At 41.6% G+C, this 18979-nt stretch overlaps 1 protein-coding gene across 2 annotated transcripts in view; it reads left to right on the forward strand.

Annotated features, from left to right (window-relative positions):
* The first annotated feature begins 2753 nt into the window (after positions 1–2753).
* The window catches only part of cadps2 (Ca++-dependent secretion activator 2), a 117931-nt gene continuing 101705 nt past the window's right edge, over positions 2754–18979 (forward strand). For both annotated transcript variants that reach the window (XM_062546766.1, XM_062546767.1), the window contains exons 1-2: positions 2754–3053; positions 14592–14705. In XM_062546766.1, coding sequence (XP_062402750.1) covers positions 2754–3053; positions 14592–14705 — 414 coding nt within the window. The remainder of the gene's footprint in view (positions 3054–14591; positions 14706–18979) is intronic.

The raw sequence follows: 18979 nt of genomic DNA on the forward strand, positions 1-18979 counted from the left end.
CAGTGTTTGGAGACAAGCAACGTCTGGTCCCTGGTCTCCCAGCACACCTACTAACCCTGGAGGTAGTTCTAAGTCGGTTCCAAGAGGGTCTCAAGGCAAAACGAAGTGTGCCTTTTCCCAGCAACAGGTTGGGGGTTTGTTAAGTTTAGGAGTTTCCACCAACCCTAAAACAAATATATAAATTGCAAGCATGGTTCTTCTTGTTTCTTACGCGTCAGCCTTCCAGATGTGAACAGGGAGCGATCGTCTCCTGAACAAACGGCAAGGTTGCAATAGTGGATAGGGACACTGGGGCCGGAGGAAATATTATTGTTTTTCGATAAAACTGGTCAGTCAAGCAAAACAACGATTTCTAAGCGATTTTATGACTATGAAAAAGTTGCATAGGGTCTCTTTAATTAAGACGAGTTGATGCATACCTCTCACGTTTCAATGCGTGCACTCACTGGCTCTGGCGCGCGGCACAACTTTGATAGCACTTAGCTAGCCCAATGCATTCATTAGGATCCAAACAGAGATGAAGTTAGAAGTGACCAAACACCTCCATGTTTTCCCTATTAAAATACAGTTACACGAGTAGTCACACAAGTATGGTAAGACAAAATAAAACGTGGTGCATTTCTAAGCAGGTAAAAGGGATAACTATATTGTGTGGCGGAATAATATTGGGAGCACTTAGACTCTGCGCAGTAATATCCACACTCCAAAGTGAAACTGAAAGTGGAAGAGTGAGGATATTACTGCGCCACACAATATAGTCATCCCTCTTACCTGCTTAGAAATGCACCATGTTTTATTTTGTCTCACCATGCTTGGCTCATTGGCCCTTCACTGTATTGCACTCTGAATATCATTTAGATTTTGTTGTGTCTTTTATGTGTGCTTTTTTTGAGTGTAAGACCCCCCCTTCCATTCACCCCTCCACCCTATCCCTGGTACCCCCCTTTTCTTCATGGACTGCTTGGCCATTACGACACCACAGCATTCCACACACAACTGACATGCTGTATGTGGTTATTATTGTATTTACTGTCTGAGTATTGTCTGTCTGTTTATTCATTTGGGCAGAGTTGCCTTATTTACTGTGGCTTTAGGAGTCATAACTCTGACTTAAGTGTTTCAGAAACTGTGTTGCTAAATTTGATTGAAACCTTTATTTTCATTCTCGGACAGTACATTGAGGGAAGTCCTCTTTTACGATGCAGCTGAGATAAACAAATAAAATAAATAAAATGAAAATACTAACCACATAATTCAACAAATGCATAAAATTCACACGCATACAATTGGTTGAACTTGATTAAGGTGTTAAATTAGAACAGTAGGTAGAATTGTTGGTTGCATTGGTTGCATTGCAGCGTCTGCTCAGGCTGCTCTAGACTAACATTATTTTGAACTGTAGCTGTAGAATCACTGTGGCTTTCAGCCCAAATACAGTGGTGCTAAAAACAATCTCAGACATTAAAATGTTGCCTTGCTCTCCATTTCCCTCAGATCACTATTTCTGCCATGACATAACACTTTATTTTGCACTTTGAAAACCTACGAAAATGACCAGAGATCAAGGGGTGGTGGTGGATCTTTAGCATTCAGGTTTAGGTACAGTAGGCTACCCACAGGGAGTCGGGTTTGACTCCAACCCGCAGTCGTTTCCCAGTCTCTCCTACTTCCTGTCAGTCGACTGTTCTATCTGAATTATTAAAGCCTACTAATAACCCATAGAGAAAAATCAAGGGAAAAAATATATTCACATAATATGCAGCTGCATCCAACTCATATTTAAGTAGATGGCTACAATTTAATAAATATAGGACAAGAATGTAAGTATAGCCTATAGTATGTGAAACCCAAAATGGATGTCTTGAAAGTCCATGCTAAATATATTTAATTATATGCAGAAAATATAAGAAAGAGGCCAATATTGAATATTTACCCATTTTTTTTATTTTTTATTTTTTAAATATGGATAAATACACGGGAAAAAACTTTAATTGTAGCTTTAAAGGGTTTGTCATCAGACCTACGGATGTGTTTGGATTAGTTTAATCAAATTAACCAACATTTTCAGAAAGTCAGCCTGAGGAATACTATATTTTTTAACAATGACAATAGATCACTCAATTGATTCTGATTGTATTGCATTATTATCTTCCATTGAGCTACTCTAAACAGTCTATGAGCCACTGGAGCAAAAAAGTCATCGCACCTCTGTGATCTCTACCTCACATTTGTCTAATACATGTCCATTCCTTGAAGTCATTATGTTGAAATCTGAAGTGTTTATTATGGTGCGCACCAGTAGGCATGTGAAAATAACTGTCAGTCTCTGTAAGGTACAATTTACTATAATGAAAAGTCTGCTAGATTCAGCAGAAGAACAGATAGGCTAGGCCTGAATAGTGCAACACAATAAAATGTTACGATTAGGCTACACGCAGAGAACAACCTCAGTCAGCCTCCCACGTGCTGACTGTTTTCTCACGCTACAGGTTGCATACCTGTATTGCAGAGCGTTGTAGACTCAGCTCTCCCTCACTCTCCAGTCTGCATTCGTTCCAATGGAATCCACTGTTATAACATCCGAGCGCAAAGAACCGATGTCCTGAAACTCCGCCCATCTATGTTTGAAGACATTCAGCTGAAAAGTCGTCCTACAGCATTGAAACTAGAAAGAACATCGAAGGGAGCTGACCCCGCTTTATCTCTCGAGTCTTTTTTTAATCCTTGGGTTTCTGGTTCATTAGGTGTCAAATATGCTGGACCCTTCCTCAAGTGAATCAGAGGAGGAACTGCCACCAGAAGACGACCCCTCCATCAAAGTAAAACCCGTCAAAAAGATTTCAAATTCGGAGAAGGTTACCGGTGACCAGCGCAAGCCTCCTGATAGCCCAGGTCCAGCTCCTGTAGTCGATGACAAAAGTGAGCAGGAGCAAATACAGAAAGAGGAAGCAGAGAGAAAAACAAAACTACAGATCTATGTATTTGTGCTGCGATGTATATCGTACCCTTTCAACGCGAAACAACCAACTGATATGGCACGTCGTCAGCAAAAGGTGAGTGGGGAATGTTTGTCCGCACACAGCCGCCTCCTGTTAGCTACTGCACACCTGTTACCATTCCCGTTTTCATGGGAAAGGATATCCTGTTTGGTTACTGGCTAACTTTAGGAATCTCAAAACACCCCTTAGTCTAATGCGTAACGCGTTGCAATAATGCGCTCATGGATATGTCCACAGAAAATAATGCTATTATTAGAAAAAATAGCCTACCTATTTTACTTATCTGTGAATGATTAAAATATGGAACCTGCATTTAGACAACTATTACAGAATCTGCATTTAAACCCGTGTGGAGACTAGCTTGACATGGAGTTGACTGGAGTTAGTAAACTATGCTTGGGCATTATTACGAATTGTCTTGACATTGGGTGTCCACGTTACGTTATTAAGACCTTCCGGAACGGAACCACACACACGGAGTTATTTTTATGAACCAACACCCACTGGTTCAAAGCCAAGTCTTAAGAAACCATTAAATAATCTGCCAGGCCCTGCTACCAGGCTATTGACGTGACGTCGTTGTAGGTCTACAATGACAAAATAACTCAGAGTATAATTCAGGAAAAAGAAAACTTAATCTATGCAGAAAATCCTGATAATAGGGAAATATGGTAATTACATGTTTGATTGGTGTCTGATTTTGAAAACTGTCCTCCTGGTATGAACTGTCATTCTTGTGATAAACAGATTCACATTTATTGGGGCATTCTGCCTGCCAGCACAGTATTAGGCTACAGTATGGATTGTAACAGACATTTGGAGAGCATTTGCAGACTAGTGAACTTTACTAATGGCATTTATTCTCAGTTTTGATAAGACGTGCCCTCAAGCAGTCTAACCAAATGATATGCACTGCCGGCATGCCACACCAGTTTATCTTCTATCACCTTCCTCATATTTGTGTTGCATCACAATCTGAACAGGTTGGTTTTCCTCCTTTATTTTGTTTCCTGGTTTACATTTTTTGGAATCTTGTCCAAAGGTGACATACTTGATTGTCAGGACTTGTGCGTCTTATGTAATATAACAACACTTTGAATTTTTGAATCTATCATCTATCAGTATTCCATTGTCTGAAGGCACAGTTGAATTGAATTGTATTTTTCACTGCAATAAATCACCAATGTGTTGAGCATTTTATTGTATTATATTTTTGCATAAATTCCAGTTACATTTTCAGAATATAAAAAAGCTTTGCTGTAAATTCATAGAAGCACTTGCTTGTGAGGATTCCCCCTTTGGCTGTTAGATTAACTGAGGCCTCTATTTATATTCTGTGGAAACGAAGTCCCTTCCTTCTCCAACCAGTGAGGGGGCTGTGCTCTCCTCTTTGACAGGATCTTTCTTGATTTTCTCTTGCCAGCAAGGCAAAGGGAAGCTCTCCCACAAATCAAGCACATCGCTGTTGATTGTTTTCCCTCTCTCATGTGTGGAGGCAGAGAAATGGACATCACAGAAAATACCATTGAGGGATGTCCTACGCATCATTCTCCACAAAACTAATCCTTTGGCATTCAGTGTTGGCCAACATGGTGCACATATGCAATTTATGTAAGCAGACCTTTTTTATATGAAAGGCCCATCTTTCTGTGTGGATGAGAGAGATTGGCAGGCTGTTGTGTTTGCTGAAGGGAGATCCTCAGACACTTTGTTCGCTCAGCCTTCCCAACCACGTTCACTCTCGACGTGCACATCTTCCTCAGAAGAGATGTGAGCCAAGTTGAGATGTTCTGAGTCCTTGCTGTGATGGACTGTTTCAGTTAGTGGCCTCCGTCGCTAATGAGCCCAGGGCTGGCTTGGCTTTGCTGAGCAACGGTAGCCAAGGCTAGAGATGACAGTTTGATCATGGTGTGTAGGGCCTTCTGAAACCGTCTGTTGTGCAGGCAGAATGAGTGAAACATAAATGAGTCATAAACTGCATCAGCCTGATTTTTTTTTCTACCCACAGAACTTGATATGAATGGTGGGTTGCATGGTGTCTTATCAGAAATAAAAAGGGGCATCCCATGATAGAAGAATATTTCCCAAAACTTTAATCTAGGTCTAATCCATCACCTATAAATGTGCATCTGCAGTTGTTAATCCACATTCTTATCGTTTATTCTGTGTGCTGTTCATTCAGTGCCTGAGTGGGGAAGGTAAGCGAATAAGTCCTTTGGCTGCCCAGAACCTGGGTGGCTGGTGGGTAAGGAGCTGGAGAAGGGTGGAGAAGGTGGTTTTCCTGAAGGTTGGGTGGTTTTCCTGTTTCACTGTGCAGAGGTTTTGGCTGCTTGTCACTGAGATCAAAAAGATGACTCCCTGTTCCATTTGGACGTGTGGGTTATGCAGGGTTAATACACAGCTCAGTTGTGTTGCTGTTTTATGTTTGTTTTCTGTCAGTAAAATCATTCACCATCACTTTTGAGATCAAAATGATTTGCACTAAGTGCTTATTTTGGGGTGAATAAAATTATGAAATTCTTCCTGCATTAAGATGCTGGTGCGTGAAGTCATTAACAAGCTTCCAGCTGATCAGCTCTCTCTCTCTCTCTCTCTCCCTCTGTGTTTGTTTGTTTTTATGTATGTCTTTGGAGGTTTTCAGTCAGCAGTCACAATGATTTGGCAGATCTCCCTGTGTGAAACTGACAGTGACACGTCCTATAAGTGAGAGGTCTGCCTTTATCCCTTGTCCTCCAGCACACAGTCTTTTTGAACTGTACAATGTGGAGGTGTGGGATTGTGCATATGGTGTTTTCTCTGAAGACACACTTTATTTCCAGCTTGTTCAATTCGGCTGTTGGAATTGTACCAACTGGCTGAAATAATGTTGATGTTGAAATAAGGTTTATGTAGACAAAGGAAAGTGAACATCTCCCCAGTAATCTGGCCGTAGGTGTTGTGTCACCTGTCCTGTATCGTGATGGCTGTCTGTGTTTCAGGGCCCGTATGCAGGTTTGCATTCTAAGTGTATACTTATATCAGTGGCATGGCAGTGAAATGTCTAAGTATACTTGCATCAGTGGTATGGCAGTGAAATGAATGCCTTCACACCTAAGACAGTTGCGAGAGACTGGCGTTGCCCACAGCAAGTGGTATTTCCTGTGGCAACAGCCTTATCAGCTCCGATTGGAGCCACTTGTGGCGTGCGAGGAGCACCCGTCCTCCCTCACACAATCTGGACGGGAACCTCCGCGAGAGGGAGAGAGGGAGAGAGGGCGGGAGCGGAGCGGAGCGGAGCGCTGGAGAGGGGGCGTGGGACTGGCTGTCCCTCAGGTCTGTCACGACTCCTCGCTCCCCTCCAAGCCTGTCTGCTCTCTGCTGATAAAGCCCCCCACGCTGTGTACTGGTGGGGGTGGGGCATATGGGGATCTTCTCAGAATAGAGGCAACTGGATTGATTTTTTTCACACTTTCAGGCATAATTTCTCTTCCTATGACTGTGCATGTGTTTGTTTAGATTAGTGTTTGTGTGTGTTCCTTTTTGCAAATCCGTTTTAGCAACGAAAGTCCATTTGAAAAGCCGTTTCCCATTGCCTCATGAAACGTGTAGTGGAGCATAGATGATGTATGAGTCAAACTTTTGACAGTGCCAATTTGTTTGACATTTTCTAGTGGTCCGTGATGGCTCTTAGGTATGAGCAACCTTTGCTAATGTATTTGAGTGACATCAGCTTATGTGCATAATGGTAGGCCTGATTATGTGCCATGACATGAAGGAAGATCACATACAGTATATCACTCTCCATCCACCTAGCAATGTTGTGAGCTCTCATAGTGATGTGCACCACGGCTTAATGTTAGCCTGCACTCCCACCTAGAATCACCTTTCAATGAGACACTAGTCTGGCACGTGACAATACATTTATACGTTTATACGTTTCCCTCGGGCACGTAAGATAACGGGGCCAATCGGTGACGAGAGGGGATGACACTACAGTGTTGCAATTGAAAGTGGCTGTGGTAGACAGATGCAAAGCATGCAAGCACAAAACAGTCACAGTTGGACCAATGTGTAAATGTATGTATAGCAAAGTTAGGCCTATAATATATATTGTTTCCTGACCAATGTGGTTTATTATCTGTTTGTTACGGTTAGGCAGTAACGTTAGGAGTCCCTGATCAGTGTGATTGGTTGGCGATTGGCTGGACCAATCCATTCAAAGTTAACGCAAAGTCTATGCCTGTTATGATGCTAAATCTGGAAATGTTTCCTAGTCATGAAAGGCCATATCTCTTCACAAAAGCAAAACCCAGTAGTGAGTCTAGGCTAGCTGAGCGTGTGTGAACATTTATGAGCGAACATCTCCGACACCACCCAGCACACCACCTCTTTGCTCTCTGCCTGGCTCAGGATTCTGGGAGATTTGCAGTTGTGTTCCATCAGTGTGCTATCACATTTTGTCATAATTGTTATGTATGTATTACCATTTACTCATTTACAAATACCTCTGGATAATTTACACTAGGCTTTATCATTGTCCCCAGATGTTCACTGCTGTAGTTCAGACATGGATAATAACATTCCTGGTTGCTTCTAAATAGTCACCAAAGCATCTATTTTTAGAAGAGGAACTTGCTTCATGATTCAATCAATTGATGAAAATGGCTTGTTTCATTTTGGTTTTACTTCATTATCATTTAATAAGCCTTTTACTCAAAGACTCTGACAAATCCTCTCACCGCAGACTTGAGCAGTACCTCCCTTTATCCCATGTTTTCATGGTTGGTTATTCCGCACTAGCCTGGTGCAACTTCATTTCACATCACCTTCTGTGAAGGATCTATTGGTCACACAGGCATTGCTTTTTCACCTCTCAGACGGTGCTTTTTCAAAGGAGGCCATCACAATGATTGATTCTAACATTTTTAAATGCATTCTCAAGTCTAAATGTACAACAAGGGTAAGTTCAATAAATCATTCAATTGAGACAGTGTTATGGTGCTATGAATACAAAGGTTCAGCTCATGTTTCAAGTTTTGCAATAATGATATCATATACACAGTAACATAAAAAAAAAGTCAAATATATCAGTCAGTCTGCCTCTATGTAGTCCTCTGTTCAGCCACTCCTGAAAAAAGCCAAAATGCAAACAGACTGAACAACAAAAAAGATTGATCTCACCCAAACCGCCTCTCTTGCAAATACTGTTAAGTAAACAACCCTAAGACGTAGTATTCCCAGTATTTAAGTTAATAGCAGAGAAGAAGTGTTGTCTATGTAAACTGGTCATATTCCCCAAACAGGGCTCTCATCCTTTTAGAGGGAAAGAAATGAGTTTCCACCTGCTCTTGTTTGATAGCTTTACTCTTCTATTAGAATTACTATTGCATTCATCATTTCTTGTAGAAGGGAAGCTGAAAATGGCATGAGGAGCATATTGACAAACAGAAAATAAGATAAATACATGTGATCATCACATTTGCATCTTACTGTTACAAATTGCTGAACTTACTGCAAACATAGTTGTGCACTGAGTATTGTGTGCTATACAGTCTCAGCCTAGCCGTTCCTATAACAATGTCAAAACATAGTTCATGATGCTATTCCCTATTTATTCGCCTGGCCTTGAACCTGCTTAGGAATGTATGTTGTGCCTAGCTCATGTACCTCGGTGTCAACAAAAGATACATTGTGGGAGCTGTCATATATTTTCACTGTCTGGTGCCTGTCAGAAGAGTTGGGAAATATTTTGTTCCACTCTTTGGTCTTGTAGATCAATTTGTTCCTGTCAGTGTTGCCCTTTACGTAGACAGCCTACTTAGAACAATGACAGGAAATAGCTGAACGAGCATGCCCAGATGGTCTGCTCCATGCTTGCAGAGTCTTGATGGAGAGGAAATGGTTCACTCCACAGCATTTCAATGCAGTGTTTTAAACACAGTTCATTTCTCAGCCTTATTTACCCCCTCACCACCCCACCCCTTCTGTCCCTGCTCTGCCTTGGCCAGCACATGGGCAGTTCCTTGGCAGCTGCAGGCCGTTCTGTTGAGTCCAACCCCCTGGATGGGTGGCCCCCCTGTTCAGCTATGGTGGCTTTAGAGACCATTGCTCTGTAAATGTCAAAGGCTTTTAGACCTTTTAGGCACCCTCCTGTCCTGAAGAGCAGTTTGCCACAGACAGCCCTACAGTGTGTTCATTCTTTTCAGGTCAGCATTCGAGGTGCTGTGTGTATGTGTGTGTTATGTTTACTCATCAGAGGGTGTGTGTGTGTGTGTGTGTGTGTGTGTGTGTGTGTTGATAGGAAGAGGAAGCAAAGGGTAAGGAGTATGTGTTTGATTATAGGGTGGAGTGTGTACTCTGGAAATCCTTGTGATTAAAGTGGAGCAAGGACATGAGCTTTTCTCTCTCTCTGTCAACCTCCTTTTGGAATCCTGTAAGTCTCCTCAGCATCCTATTACTGCAGTTTGCATTTCAAGTGGTCATGCAATCAGCTGAGGTTAGCTTCTTGACCAGGGTTGGTCAGCTTAGTGATCATTTGGATGGAAAAGTTCTCCACACAGTTTTACTATAGTGCACATCTGACAGGCAGAACATAACACATCATTGCCTACAAGCATGGTAACCAAGCACTAAAGTGCACTTTTAAAGTGTAACGAAAAGAAAACTCTCAAAGCAAAACTCTCACCAGAAATAAACCTACTGTATAGGGTCTTTTTGCCAATGTCCCAAGTCAGTCTTTTGTTTAAAAGCATAATTACGACGTAAGTGGCACTTTCAGGATTGGCCGTATTTTTGGTTTTCGGATCAAATGGGAGTGCTAGGGGCACTACTATGATCGCATCAAAATCACTATTTTTTAAAACACTAAGAAGGCTCGACACAACATGAAACTTTGCTCAAAGTATCACTAGGGTCGGGGTATACTGTGGCGCAGCAAGCTACGTTCGTACCATATACAGTAGGCTACGGGGACCCAGGTTCGAATCTGACCTGCGGTCATGTCCCGATCCCACCCCATCTCTCACTCTCCCACTTGTTTTCTGTCTACAGTATACCTCTTCACTGTCCTATAATAATACAGGCAAAAAGTATGTATAAAAAAGTATCATTAAGTCTACAGATGAACTTTTTATTCACATTTTACAAAGCATCCCAACTTTTTCGGAGTTCGGGTTCTATTAGAATGTTGCCTCGTAAATATTCCATTTGATGGCATAATGCACTCAAGCAGACATTACAGAGCATTATACATGGCAGAATTCTAGAATGACTCCTGAAAATGAGTGAAATTTGTTGCAGGTATGCTTTGCCCCAGAGGTCAAATCTGAAGTGGCTCCACATCTGAAAATGAAGTTCACAGCCTCTAGAAACACTGGACTAAATGTCATACAATGCACAATACCTTTTATATATGAGGTTATCTGCTCCACTGTTAGGGCACACCTGTTCTTTATAGTCATGCTACAAATGTCTGAAATAATTTATGGAGCAGACGTTGCTTTCTGGCATGAGTTGGCATAAAGAATATTCTGTCATAACTTTTTCACTTTTAGAGTTCTCTGAGGGCATGTTGTGTACATTTCTAGAATCATAAATTCTGATAACCATAAATAGAGGCTATGATTTATGGTTGTGTTGATGTCTGTAACACAGTGTTTTGTGTGTTCTCGTCCTGCTCCAGGGCTGGTCCAGTGTGTGTGTGTGTGTGTGTGTGTGTGTGTGTGTGTGTGTGTGTGTGTGTGTGTGTGTGTGTGTGTGTGTGTGTGTGTGTGTGTGTGTGTGTGTGTGTGTGTGTGTGTGTGTGTGTGTGTGTGTGTGTGTGTGTGTGTGTGTGTGTGTGTGTGGCCATGCATGCATGCAGGCAGGTGTGCACTGTGGGGAGAGGAGTGCTGTCACCCTTCAAAAGGCACAGTTGCAAAGCCACTGTGAAGATTCTGACACTTGCCATGCGGCAACTGATGTTGCCATGACTACATTTGTGAGCTGTCATGCATAGGGACTGACACAGTCGATGCGCAGTGACTGGAAAAGGAAAGTAGGAGGAGCCTGAGTGAGTGTGGAGAAGAGTGGAGGATTTCTCACTGTGCTCTCAGTCCTCATTCATTTGAAGAGATGAGTAGGAGACTGCAGAAGGAGAAATGTCCAGTTCTAAATCACTCTACTCGTACACAAATCCCCTCACATCCTGGCATCTCTATAGCTGATAGATATGTGATAGTCAGGATATCATTGTCCTTACTCTATTCACTCCATGCTCCACAGATGCCCCTCTTGGCTTTGCTCCATGGATGCCCAGGCCTTCAGCATGGCTAGCCCTAAACTCACCCTAAAATGCTCTGCCACTTGCACTGCACCAATGTCCATTAATATCCGCCTTTAAAAGCCCACTGCAAACTCCTCTGTCCCATACTTTCCCCTAGCTTCATACTGAACTTGTTTCTCTATTTGATTCCTTGTATTTCTGTGTCACTAAGATGTAGTTTCCCTGTAGGCCATTAGGTCAGTATTCACATGAAATGTTGCTTGTAATGATGTGCTGTATCATGTTGCCAGTAGTGCTGAGTGAAACTATGTAGGGATGAACAGGTCATTGAGGTCTTAAATGCGGTAAGTCACTCCAACGTCTCCCTTGAAAGGCATAAAGATGGTTGGTGCCAGCGCTGGAGAGCGGTGGAGATGCTGAACAGTGAGCCCCGTGCTGTAACGCTGCTCCCTGCAGATGTTGTGTCGGAGCGCTCCAGTGCTCCTTGTAATGACTGGCGCGGCTGTGCTGAAGTCTCTCAGCAGCTGAGCTAAGAATGGCGACGAGTCACCCTGAGCACTTTTGAACTCTCTGATTTACACGCTGCAAGGGTTCTTTTGAATTCTCATAGCCTCTAAACTACAAAAAATGTGAAATGTGATGAAACATCTCATGAAATAATAGATGTTGCTTTTGAACACAGTTCAGAAATTGTATCACATAGCTAATAAAAAGCTTTGACTACTTAAGTCAAATTGCTACCCCAGGCTATTGTCTTGATGCACCCTATGTGGATTCATACATGTGTTGGTTTATGTGCGCATTGTTGTGTTCTGGGCTATTTCTGTGACAGAAAAGCATGTGCTAATTCAGGACGGGGCTCTGATCATCTGTGTCCACTGAGACAGAGTCAGTCTCGCCAGTAGATGTGATGATGGGATAAGATGTGAAAAATAACTTTATTGTCCAAAAATGTTCTAGAGAATAAATAAAACAGATGATAAGGCTGATGATATTCTATGTATGGGGCAAACGCTAGTCTGCCAGTATGGGTGTGCTCGCAGACTAAAAAGAGGAACTCACCGAATGTTGATTTGCTGTCAGGCCATGGCTGCTTACTGCTTATTCATGATGACTGGGGTTTTCTTTTGATTGAACTTCATTGTCAGTTGGACATGGCGCATGTCAAAATTATCACTCAGCTGTTCTATTTGCAACAGCATTGTCTCGCCAGAGGAAGAGTATTGTTATTATAAATAGGCCTACGCCCCCGTATTGCTCCTGTCATATTGCTATGTTCTAAAGACTAATCAATTCTTACTGAAATTGTTTCAGTCGCTGTCAGAGGTAAGCATTCACATTTTTGCTCCATAAAGCTTTCATCACTGATTAACAAGTTTTAATTGTATGCAAAGGCCAGCATCAGTTGTCCTCAGGTAATGAGCTTTAAGCTTTTTGATCCTCTATGCTAAGAATGCAGACCCATTAATAAGTGAAATGTAGCACATGCTAATCAGTTGAATAGCAGCTCCTGCTTGCCCATAAGGACAACACTAGTTAGTTAGCGTCTTAGAAAGCTTGTAGAGGTGTAAAGAATAGCACCTCCACTTCCTAGACATCCTCAGGGTTCAGTTCTTTAACTTGCCGTTGCAAGTCTGTGACGCTTTTCATGAAAGCATACGCTTTTTAGCATACTAAATTCTAGTCATCTATCATTTCCACATCTTTCACATCTTTGGTGTCTGCTTGAGTCATATGAGAGTTTTGTAAGCCACCAAAAGGAATGTTTACTGTATTTTGGAGAAATGTTGCCTGTGTTGCCTCTCAGACCTTAATCACATTGTTTGATGATTTCAACAATACTCAGCCCATATCTTCTGCAAGAAAAACACATTTCTGAAGCCAGCCTCTGTCTTGCCCGTCAACAAACTCAGGCTGAACAAATGAGTGCCTCTGTGGCGCTTGAGTCAGCCTCCTGTGTGTGGGTGAGCTAGTTGCTGCAGCACACGTTCTGAATGGCCCACTTTGTCATGCAGAGTGTGCCACTTCACAGGTGTCCATCTTCCACTTAGCGCTCTCTGACCTGTCCCTCTAGAGTGGGTGATGAAGATTGTTATTATGGGATCTTAAAAGTGGCTGCCCTATGGAGTCATACCAAGAGGCTTTCAAAAGCCTCTTAATATCAGGGCTACTCTGTTGATGATCATGAGGCCATTTGATATATGAATGATGTGCAATTAAGTTTCATTCATTTCGTCATATAACACCCGTGGGTGAACTCTGAATGTTATTACTGTACCTTTTGAATGTATGAACATTATTGCTATAGTTGCATTTGTGCTATAATCATAGATGCACATTGTGCACCTTACACATGTACTATTAGGATTGCATGTTTAAGTCCCAAGATACACTGGCTGATGCAAACATATAGATATCTACTCATACAGCAGCAACATGCTTCAGTAACAGCATTAAGCGCATATCTTAACTGCTAAATACAAAGACAGATTTTGTGGTAGTAGTCTCCCCAGGTTTCCCTAGCTAAATAAACTGTAGGTGAAGGGGAAAAGGAACCATACAGAAATGTCAAAGTATTTTACACACATTTTCTGATATTTCAAAATGGCCATGTGCAATTAATTCATGCTACCACTGCTGATAACTCAGTGCTTTATAGACAACTAATCAGGTCAAATCTACTGTGCTTTTATGGTGTGTTAACCTGACTTTCGCCAGATCCTGTAGTTCGCTGTCTGCTTCACACAAGGATTTGGGACTTCTCGATAGGAGATGTATTTATGAAGGCGGGTCCTTGTAAAACTCGCATGTGATTTGATAAACCACTTGCCTGTTATCTTGAATGACGTGCTAGGCTTCTTCAAGCTCTTGCCAAACCCGGTCGGAAGAAGAGTAAAAACATCCTTGCCACCAAAAAAAGTCTTCAAAACTATCCTCTGTTAATCTTTTAAAGAATGAATACTCGATAGATTCGACAAAACGGTTCAAATAGCAGAATCAATGTCAGCACAAGACTCCTCGCTGCGTGCCGCCATTGTTGTTTGAATCAAACACTCGCTTCGGCGCTCCTGATTGGTTGCTCATTTTTTGATCACTGGAAAGGGTTTGGATTGCCCTCGAGTCCAGACCCTTGTGTGGAGCTCAGCGAAACGCCTCTGGTGGAGCATGGCGGAACTACAAGGGTCTGGCGAGAGTCAGGCTAATGGTGTGTAGCTTTGACATGAAATAACAAACTTAGCACAATGGTTGCTTATTTGGAATTGTCTTCTTGAGAATGCCTTGTTCTAACTATGGGAATCCCAGAATATTGACAATGAACTTCCTTTCCTCTCTTCTGCTTTCTTTTTCAGCTGAACAAGCAGCAGTTGCAGGCTGTGAAGGAGCGTTTCCAGGCCTTCCTACGTGGTGAGACACAAATTGTGGCTGATGAGGCTTTTTGCAACGCCATCCGCAGCTACTATGAGGCAAGATTTCTATATTATCTCCTAATCGTAATCATGAACCACTGTGCAACTCCTGTCATGGTTCAATTGAAAAGGCCTAACAGGGTAGCAGTAGCTTGTTGATGTAGCACATGCAAGCAGCTCTGCCTCTGGTTTGGCACTGGCCCTGCTTGTGAGTTCATCCTTTTGAATGGTTGATTAAAAAACACCCACTTGTATGTTTGTTTCTCGTTGTTTTCCTGTTTCATACATTGGGTCACTCCAGTGAAGAAAGATGAGAAATCTCTGTGCATGCTCCTGTCTGGTGGATAAGAGGCATTTAATATCTGCTATTAATGTGATCATGACCCTGACTGGCAGAAGAGAGGAAATCGATGATCTTTTGAATGTATGTGTGGGATGCTGAATGAGCAGGCCCTTAAGCACGCCTCTGCATTTCCAGCTCTGCATATGCGCTGTCTGATACTCCAAAAGGAATTGCCCTTGGAGTGTTGTAGCACTAGGAAATGGTCAGCTTATTACAGTGCATGAAAATGCACTGTACTGTTCTTCCAAAACTTCTTCTTCTTCTTCTTCTTCTTATTATTCCGCTGATCAAATTCATTTTTTCTATTCAGCTTGAACCGTTTAACCTAGAAACTTCATTCAAACGTTGCAACGTAGGTCTTCAATAGGGGCATGCTGCTAAGTATTTTTCAACTTTGTAACTTTTATACTTTTTAAACTAAAAATTAAAAACTATTAAAAATTTCCCCATAGACTTAACATTGGCCTCTATGACATCACAGTCGGATCGTTAAGCAATTAGAATCTTATGCCAGGTGGCCAGCCCCACCTGCAGCAGCTCTCTCTCTCTCTCAGGCTTTAAGAATACAATCTCTCTGTGAAGACGACATATCCTGTTAACTGTTTCCTCTTTCCACAACTGTTTCAAAATAAAAGTTCTCACTGCAATAATACACTATTAAATCATTTAACCATTGAAACTACTCAACTATTTAACTGTTCAACCATTCCAGCTGTCAGTTATCATCAACTATGCCTCCAGTCAACTACATGAGACCTCCATGTACCTAGCAACCAACATAGCAACCATTAAAATCAAGCGTTTATGACCGTTTCCATAGCAACCAACATGATTTTACTACAGTAACTTCTTTATTCCCGATAGTGGCAGCCATGGATACCCTATCAACGAATGTTTCAAAATAGAAGTCCTCAGTAGCAAGTTAGCTAGTTAGCATGGTTAGCATAGTTAGCATTGTTAGCATATTTAGCATTTTTAACATAGCTGCTAGAAATGATTAGCTAAGTTAGCTAATCAACCTAGTTAGCATGGTTAGCATAGTTAGCATTGTTAGCATAGTTAGCATTTTTAACATAGCTGCTAGAAATGATTAGCTAAGTTAGCTAATCAACCTAGTTAGCATTGTTAGCATAACTGTTAGAAATGATTAGCTAAGTTAGCTAATCAACCTGGTTTGCATAGTTAGCATAGTTAGCATTTTTAGCATAACTGATAGAAATCATTAGCTAGGTTAGCTAATCAACCTGGTTAACATTGTTAACATAGTTAACATTGTTATTATTGTTAGCATTTTTACCATAACTGTTATAAATCATTAGCTAAGTAAACCAATCAACCTGGTTATCATTGTTAACATAGTTAGATAACATTTTAACATACCTTTTAGAAATCATTAGTTAAGTTACAACTGGAATGTTTAAGCTTTAAACTGTCTAACTTCACACATCAACTGTCTTTAAACTATGCAACCACCATGTTTACCCTAGCTACACCTTAGTAACCATATCTACATTATCTATCTATATATTTTTGCATTTTCATGCACTGGTAATTCCTTGGAATTGCATTTCTAGTTTGTCTCTGTTCACTTGTTACATTCTCATATCTCCACTCCTCCCACTCCTACTTTATTAAATAAAAGTGAGAAACAACTGATCCCTGCCACTGCCTAATATGATATGGTAAGGTAAGGACTACTTAATTAACTTAACATCGTAATCTATCTATCTATCTATCTATCTATCTATCTATCTATCTATCTATCTGTCTATCTATCTGTCTGTCTATCTGTCTATCTCTATTATCTAATCTACAGTATCTATCTATCTATTTTACCTTTTTTGTGAGATTGGTCTGGAGTAAGGATGCATTTCATTTGTAAGCACCTTTCAAGATTCCCAAGGACACCATGCAATTAAAAATAAAAAGAATAAAATACAAAACCATTGAGACATTGAGAGAAAGAACACTGCATGAGGGGGCACCAGGCATGAGTGCTGGACGTGATGAAAAGAATGAAACAGGGAGAGAAGTTATATATGAGGCTGGGAAGCAGTTATGAGGGAGAGGGGAAAGCCATTCTAAACAGATTTTAGTAGGATTTAAAGGTGGATAATAAAGTGCATTGTCTAGTCTAGGTTTAAGCCCAGGCCACACTGAAGGCCCCATCACCCATGGAGCGAAGCCTGGAGGGGGAATGGATGATAGATGGCCATCTGAGGAGCATAAGGTGTGGATATAGGCGTGTGTGTGTGTGTGTGTGTGTGTGTGTGTGTGTGTGTGTGTGTGTGTGTGTGTGTGTGTGTGTGTGTGTGTGTGTGTGTGTGTGTGTGTGTGTGGACACGGTATTGGTGTGTGTTTTCGCACACACACACACACACACACACACACACACACACACACACACACACACACACACCAATACCGTGTCCAATCACATACATACAAAGAACACATCAGGGTACATGCATATTAATTTAAAATGAATTGATCAATGGCTGGGTTCCATAGATATTTAAAATGATGAGTATATAGTATTTCTGGATCTTATGAATTAACTTTCCTTTTAGAGTCATGGTTTGTATATGTTTATGGTTATTGTTATTATGACAGTGAGCTATTATAATTATTCTGTTCATATTACTGTATTACTATTACTATTATTAGGTTTTTTTAATGTAGGCTATTTGACTGTAGACTGAATGATAATGTTTGTTGTTATTATAGCATGGGACAGGTGCATCGGCTAGAACAATAATCCTGACTGCTGGTTGCATTGTGGCTTTTAAGGCATGCAGTCAATCCTCAAAACTGTACAGTGGAAATGCTTTGTTACACCTTACAGAAGCGTTCTCTCAGCTGAAGTGGGATCTTGGTGTTTTCTTGGAGCTGCTTAGTAGTCAGCACCAGTGGTCAGGCGGGCTCACTGTGATCAGCTTAAGAAAGTGACTTTGATCATTTGTCCTCACATGATGTCAGGAAGCCCTCCCTGCAGCTCCTCTGGTCCAGGGCCAAGTGCTTCACTGTTATGTACAAGGATCAAACCCCTCAGGACTAATCAATCACCGACATGAAGGGGAATTATGAGCTGAAATATTGAGCTCTTTGTGAAAACACTTTAAAACCACCTCTACCCACATTTCAGGTTCTACGTGATTCACACCTTTCCTTGTCTTTACAGACACATTCTGTGATTTACTAAGGGAATCACCCTGTGATTAAAGTTTATATATAGATGGATCTAGATGGATGTGAAGAACAAGAGAAGGGGAGAAAATAGAATCAAAGTGTGTTGATACAAGATAGTTGTCTGCATCATCATGATCTATGGGATATCAGGATCACAAACATGTGCATGGTGTCAGAGGAGAGGAGTAATGAGGATGGACCAGATATTTTTGATACGACCCCTAGGAGGCTCCAGGTTTGATAAGCCAAATAGTTGGACGCATTGGCTACAAAGCTGCTAGGTGTCCATAAGAAAGAGCTAGCTGAGGTTGCAGTGCCATACGCGCGGTCAGCTCCTCTCTTACCCTCTCCGGACAAGTAATGGCAAAACTCCATATGATGGGAAACATGGGGAGTCTGCCAATAAATTCAATAGCCCACCGCGTGCACCAGTAGACCCTGAATAGTGGCAAGCGTGTCAAACAGCTGCTGCAGATGATATTGTCTCCTTTTTATGGCATTGAAGAGGGAAAGGTTTTTGGTAAGAATTCTCATCAGGTCTCTGATCTTGTCCAATGTAGCCATTGAGATTCACCTGAAACTCCATGGAAGACAGAGACGGAGCTGCTGGTGCTTCCCTGTGTGTACTCGATTTGCCCCCTTGTGTTGCACACTTGATGCCCCATCTCCTGCTTCTGAAGACACACCAGCTCTCTCTTGCCACCCTCTCTCCTCTTCATCATCTCCATGGCAGTGACTGGCAGACAGACATTTAGCGACGTCCTTTCTCAGTCCACAGGAGTCTAAGTTATCTTGGATT

The sequence above is a fragment of the Sardina pilchardus genome, chromosome 10 (genome assembly GCF_963854185.1).
Source record: "Sardina pilchardus chromosome 10, fSarPil1.1, whole genome shotgun sequence".
Taxonomy (NCBI): domain Eukaryota; kingdom Metazoa; phylum Chordata; class Actinopteri; order Clupeiformes; family Clupeidae; genus Sardina; species Sardina pilchardus.